The following is a 6,924-nucleotide window of genomic DNA, read 5'->3' as shown; positions in this document are numbered from 1 at the left end:
ACCCAGACCTTGATTTCACAGGAGCCATCTTGAAGAACTCCCACAAGCCGAGTCTGCAACAACCCGAAGATGAGAAGAGATGAGGGTTATACAGTGTAACCCTTTGGACAAAATAATAAAAAATCTATTTACCTCCACCTCTCTTTCTGGTTCCGGTTTCTGACACAGAGCTCCTAAACCCCTTCTCATCTCTGGAGTGATAAGGGTGCTAGGAGCATTTTTTGTTCTCATATTCAGTCTTTGACCCTGGTTCCTGACACACAGTTCCTAAATCCACAGGAACTGCCAGGGTGGTAAGAGTGTCCTTTGATCTAATGAAGTGACGTTGGATGGGAGCTGGCCACCAGAAAAACCAAATCATGATTAGAAGCTTAGAACTTTCAGCCCCACCGACTTTCTTCCAGGGATGGGAGAGGGGCTAATAATCAATCATGCCCATGTGATGAAGCCTCCATAGGAGTCTCTCAAGTACAGGGTCCCGAGTGCTTCCAGGTTGGTAAACATCCACGTGCCAGGAGGACGGTGCACGCCATCGCCATCCGAAGTGAGGGGCAGTCTTGTGGAACCGAGCTCTTCACCTGTGGGGTCTGCGCTACTTTCTAGTTACTGTCAGAACCAAACTGAAGGGAACCAGTGGTGTCTGGAGTTGGAAAATTGGTTGGTGTGAGAAAAACCCCCACACGTCTGGTGTCAGAAGTACGGAGAGAGGAAACCCTGAGTTGGTATCATGAGTAGAGAAGAAATAAGTTTTTTCCTTTTAAGAATCCTTGAGTTTGTACGGATAAAGGAAGCTTCATCGTACTGTAAGAAATAAATCTGGAGGGTATGATGGAATTAGGAAAAATCACAATTTGGCAACAATCACAGTAACAGCTGTTTCAGGCAAGCACCACCAATAGATGCTGGTGGGTAAGTGTGATGAGAAATAGAATATTTATAGTCTCAGAGCACCTCCCCACACAGTCGGTATTGATAAACACCATCCCAGCAGACACATCTTAACCTGTGATAAAGTTTTACACCAGCAGTAACAAGAAAAATCGTCAGGCCCCCCCAGACCCAACTCCATGAAGAGAGCACAGCATCACTTCAGGGGGGATCCTGTCAAAAATGCCTAAACCACAAGGGAACATAAGACAAACCCAAACTGAGCAACGTTCCAAAGATGTCCAGGTCATAAAAGAGAGAGAAAGGCTAAAAAGCTGTTCCATCCTGAAGGAGACAAGAGACACCACTAAATGCAACACTTGATCCTGGGGGGTCTTGGACTTGTCAAGGACATTATTGGGACAGCTGGCAAAATCTGAGTGGGATCTGAGGATGAGAAGGTAACATTGGATCAATGTTAATTTTTTGGCTGTGACAGCTATACTAAGGCAAGTCCTTCAATTTAGGAAACACACACTCGAGTATGAAGAGATTGTGGTGGGAAAGATAATGACCGTCCTAAAGATGAGCGCATTTTAATCCCGGGAGCCTGGGAGTTTCTACCTCACTGGGGAAGGAGAGTTAAGACTGCAGACGAAGGGGAGGTTGCTAACAACTGTATCTTAAGATAAGGAGACCACCCTGGGTTATCTGGATGGGTCCAATGTAATTACAAGGGCCCTTCAAAGTGGAAGAGGCTGGCAGAAGAGGAGAGTCAGAAAAGAAATGTGACAATGGGTCAAAGCGATGCGTTGGAGACAAACCTGAGCCATCACTGCTGTTTCTGAAGATGGAGGAAGGAGGCCACCCGCCAAGGAATTCAGAGCAGCCTCTCGAAGCGGGCAAAGACAAGGAAGCGGACTCTCCACTAGCGTCCCCAGGAGGGAACGCAGCCCAGTGAGACCGTGTCAGACTATCGACCCACAGGACTGGGAGATGATAAACGTGTGGTTTTAAGCCGCAAGTGTGTGAAAACTTGTCACAGACACAGCAGAAAGCTAACTCGGGAGCAACAGGCCTCATCACTTCTAACCCGTTCTTAAGTTATTCTGACATGGTAACAAGTTGGGAATCTGCATGAACGTGTACAGAAGCTCTGTGCACTATTCTGCAGCATTTGTGCAAATCTGAAATTGTTTCAAAATAATGTTTTAAAATTAACAGCATTTTGACTTACCAGAATTTTCCCAATGGTAGCTTTGAAGATTACCCTTCTAAGGCCGGAAGACAGAATTTAGTCTCACACAAGGGAGCCTGAGGCAAATGACCAGGGAGGCTACGGGCCAATCTTCAGGCCTCTCAGCCACCACTCCTAGGTTCCCTGGTCCCAGAGCCCTTACCTGTAGATGGAGATATGAGGAGACAAAGGGCGGTTTGAATCAGTGTTCTTATTCCAGAACTTCTCCATCTCTTCCTTGGCTGTGGTTCCCAGAGGAACGGCACTAAAATAAACCAGAAGGTTTTACAGTGATTAAAAGTAAACTTGTTTTTATACAACAAAAAGTTAAAATAAGAAAATGTAAGCTAGGCTGGATGAACACGCTGTATAAGGGAAACATGTTCACCACGCTCCTCGGCTTTCTGCTCAGTCTGACTCAGCTATTTATAACCTCAATCAACAAATGAGGTCACAGCAGAGGGTAACTCTTCCTTCCAATCCCCCAAGCACAGGCCCACCAAAGGAAGCTCAACTTCTCTCCTAGTGGGCATTAGTGCAAGTACAATGTCTCAAAACCATTTCCATGAGTGGATTCCCCTTTTCACAGGCCCTGCATGCTACCTCATTCCTTACCACCTGCTCTCGTCTGGCTCATCAAGACTCTCTTTCAGGTTCTCAAAAATCAAGAACTGGATTCAGCTCAGTACCTCTGAATAGTTTCTTGGTTTCTCTTGTCACTGGACTAGGTTGAATTTTTATGTACCCCCCAAAAACATATCTCTCCACAGGTTACTTATTAATTCCAAGAGGAAAAAACAGTAACTTCGTAATGAAAAAAAAAAAAAAAAACTAGCAGACATTTCCTTCTTGAGATGATCAAAGTTAAAATCATTGATAATGGGACAAACGGCATCATGTGTCCCTCACACGATGTACATGAGTGTACGCCATTCACATATTACTCCTGCCAAAAATGGATGACCTGAATCTAATCACTGGCAAACAATCGGACAAACCCAACTCGAGAGACACTCTACAAAACACCTGGCCAGTATTCTCCAAAAATATCAATGTCATAAAAGATGAACAAAGGTCAAGACACAGTTCCAGGTTGAAGGACACTGAAGAAATATGACAACTAAATGCAATATGTGAGCCTAATCAAATGCTGGATGGGGAACAGGAAGACCTTATTTCTATAAAGTACATTATCTGGGACACATAGGAAATCTGAAAATTGCCTATATATCAGATAAAAGAATATCGATGTTAAATTTCCTGACTTTGATAACTGCATTTGCATAATTATACTGTTTTATAAGATAATGTTCTTGTTCTTAGGAGTATTTATTTAGAAGTAAAGTGTCATGATGTCTGCAACTTAATCTCAAAGAATTCAAAGAAAATAATAACAGTGATTAATATATATCATGCTGAACCACATTAAATTGTCAGTATTAGACCAGTTTAGAACTACCAAAAAAACCAATTTCATATGGTACAATCTAAAATATATAGAGTGATAAGTAAACGAAGTAAAATATTAATTGATGAATCTAGGTGAAAGGTGTACAGAACTTCATTGTATTGTTCTTCCAACTTTCCTGAAAATGTAAATATTTCCAAAATTAAAAGTTTAAAAAAATAACAGAGTCTACAGCCATGCCACCCTGAACACGGCCGATCCCATCTCATCTCGGAAGCTAAGCAGGGTCGGGCCTGGTTAGTACCTGGATGGGAGACCACCTAGGAAGACCCGGTGCTATGGGCGTAAAAAAAAAAAATAACACAGAGGCAAATGTTGAAGTCAACAGACTAGAAATGACTATGGCAGGAAGGAATATAATTAAAGACTAATTCCTAAGAGCTGCCCCAAATTAAAGGCTACAAGAAAAAAAGCATTAAAGGAAGAAAGACTAAACAGATAAAAAAGAAGAAAATTAGACCTCAAGAAAGGAATCAAGAACTGGAGTAAATCAATGAAGTAAAATAAATATAGCAGAGAAGCTGAGAGTGAGGAGAAATTAAAAAAAGAGCAAAGAAATATTCTTACTCTTTCTTCTTCCACTACCAGATAAGAAAAAGAGTGACCGCAATTATTCTCTTTTCAGCCAAACGTCTACAACTACTCGCTTTCATGCACAGCCCCAAAATCTAAGCCAACAACCTACTGCTTTTCCCTGGGGAAAACAAATGTTAATAATTATCTCCCCAGATTTAGAGACTTACTTCCTGATAGAGAGCCGAGGACTAAGGTGGGCGCGCAGGCAATGACGACCAACATGTCTGCAAAACAAGAGAATCAAGAGTCAGTATACATTTAGACACCAGTTCTCTATTTTTGCACTGTATTAGACTTGGGGGCAAGGGATTTAGAATAAGATGGAAACAATGACACTTCTCTTAAGGCTATTTTCTAGTTGGAAAGCCACATCTTTAAATAACTTGAGGATAATCACAAATACTATCTACAAATGCAAAATAAGGTTTTGGCTGAACACAAGTAATACACGGTAAGAACAGTCAGAGTGGGCCTACGGGTGGCACCAGCCCCATGAGAACACGCAGCTCGCCAAGGGCCTCCTGCACTCTCCCCAGAGGAGGAGGGGACGAAGCATCAGAGGGCGCGCCTGGTGCAGAGCCCCAGTTCCTACTTCGTGGATGTGAAATGCCCAGGAGGCTACAAAACTGCCACCGGCTTCGGCCATGACAAATGGCCGTTTTCCGTGTTGGGGGCTCCACTGTCCCGTCAGCCCACAGGCGGAAAAGCAAGGCTCACGGAAGGATACGCCTTCAGAAGGAAGTGGCACTAAAAGTGCCCTAAGTCAAGATGAGTGAGGAATCATCCAATAAACACATTCTGGATTTTAAAAAAAAAACTCAGAGTCAGTAATGTTCAACAGAGAAATAAAGTGACTTTTTAAAGCCAGTCCTCAAAGGAGGCGATGATTAAAAGATACGAGTTAAAGAAAAAGAAAAACAAACAAACAAAACAAAACAGAAAATGCCACTGGCAACTCCAAGTGTACAGCGTGGCTTCAGCAGACACCTGCTGCAAATGGAGGATTCAAAGGTTGAAGAACAGGGGTCTGTGAAGGGGGGTCCTAAATATTAAGCTCCCACCTTAGGAAGGACCATCAAGTTCCAGACGACCGGGATGAACTTCAAATAAAACATCTCTCATATAATAGTGCAAGAAATAGGGGACTGCAAAGAGTTCTCTACTACCCGCAGTCTTGAAAGGTACTTGAAGAGGACACACAAGTCTTCTACTAAAAAGTTGCTATTTTTGAGATGTATACACCAGTACCAGAGCTGCTTTTCAAGTCTAAAACTCAGATGTGCCCAGACATTCTATCTGAAGAGAATTTAACTGACCTGGCGCTTGCCCAGTATTATGACATACACCCCTTACTCACATTGAGATATCAAATCTTCCCAAAAGTATTTAAGAAAGTAATCAGAGTGAAGCTCTGGGACTGAAAGTTCAAATGCACGGATTCTACAAAAGGTTACTGTGTTTTCACCGTGCATGAGGCCCCACAGGGACGCAGAGTCTCACTAAGACCCACGATCGTGATGTCCCTCATGCCATGGACATCGGATGTGTAAGCACTGCAAGAACCTGTGCTTTACAGTAGGGCACTAGAAGGGTCCACGAGCTGAAGGCGAATCATCTGACCAACACTTCCATCAGCTCTTTCCTTTCTAGCTTGGGAGGCGAGAGGTGAACATAGACATTGTGTACCCCAGGCTCCCAGAAAGAGAGAAGTGGGAGCAGACCTCTCTAAACCAATTGGAGGGATTGTGACTCTGAAGTTGCAGGCGCGCACTCCCCACACCCAGCTCGGTCCTGACACTCGGCTCCCCGGCGGGCCGGGAGTCCAGAGATGTGGGCTGGAATCTACAGCACTCTGTCTGTCTCGTGCCATTGTTTCCCAGGCAAACACCAACGTAAACGTTCCACAAGGCCCCAACGGAAACCAGCTGCGCAGACGCCAGAAGCTTATTAGAAATACAACAAAAGTCAGTATCTAAACTTTCCTTTGACTCAAAAAAAAAAACAAAAACAAAAAAAAAGTCAGTATCTCTCTTTGCCTTTCATGTGAAACCAGGAACTCTGAAGATCTCTTTTCCCACCCAGAAAAAGTACATTATATGTTATAGCTAGAAAATAGCACTTTGTCTTATTTTTAACAAGCCAGAACTTGCAATTTCTGGCGAGTGCTGTCCCCTTCTAAATGCATTACGCACGTCTCCCTAGCAATGCAATCCCTGCTCACACTGTTCCTGAAACTCTTCTCTGGACTGGGGCAACAACGGTAACGTCCACAGAACAGCAAAGTCACAAGGCCAGATGAGTTCTAGATCCGCAGAAGCCGCAGCCATGCGACTCAGCGAGTCCCAAGCTTCAGCGAGGTCGGTCTTACCCACCTTACTGTTTGCTGAGAAGGTTACATGAAAACATGTACAGGAAAGCATTCTCTAAACTGCAACAGACCACATATATGCGTAAGATATTAATATTTCATTGGTCACCCTAAAGTCTTTAATTCGCATCACATTGTTTTGAAAACCCTCAGTGGTGATAAAAAATATTCACCTGCTCAAATGGGTTTGACTTTTGGGGGGAAAAAAAGTTATGCGAAGCCAAGTCTATGTGATCGAACTGAATAAAACTATTTGGGGTGCAAAATAAGATGTGACCATAACATGGAGTTTCTCTTATACGACCTCTACGCTTCATCCGACGGTATGCCAAAAAGTTTCATAAACGTCTGGGATAACAGCAACACTAAAATAGATGCTAGGCGTGAAGGACGTGGTGAGGAACAATC

General features: G+C 43.4%; 1 protein-coding gene and 2 pseudogenes across 1 annotated transcript in view; 2 read left to right on the top strand and 1 right to left on the bottom strand.

Annotated features, from left to right (window-relative positions):
• Positions 1-4,414, bottom strand: part of SDHC (succinate dehydrogenase complex subunit C) — a 15,000-nt gene extending 10,586 nt beyond the window's left edge. The window contains exons 1-2 of the mRNA XM_011377026.2: positions 4,316-4,414; positions 2,268-2,369 (exon numbers count right to left, since the gene is read on the bottom strand). Of these exons, the coding sequence (XP_011375328.2) occupies positions 2,268-2,335 (68 nt within the window). The 5' untranslated portion in view covers positions 2,336-2,369; positions 4,316-4,414. The remainder of the gene's footprint in view (positions 1-2,267; positions 2,370-4,315) is intronic.
• On the top strand, positions 3,017-4,899 carry LOC105303420 (annotated as a pseudogene).
• LOC111730271 lies at positions 3,739-3,857 on the top strand (annotated as a pseudogene).
• Positions 4,900-6,924: the final 2,025 nt, after the last annotated feature.

This window comes from Pteropus vampyrus, unplaced genomic scaffold, assembly GCF_000151845.1.
Source record: "Pteropus vampyrus isolate Shadow unplaced genomic scaffold, Pvam_2.0 Scaffold304, whole genome shotgun sequence".
NCBI lineage: Eukaryota > Metazoa > Chordata > Mammalia > Chiroptera > Pteropodidae > Pteropus > Pteropus vampyrus.
This window is presented reverse-complemented; position numbering and strand designations above follow the sequence as displayed.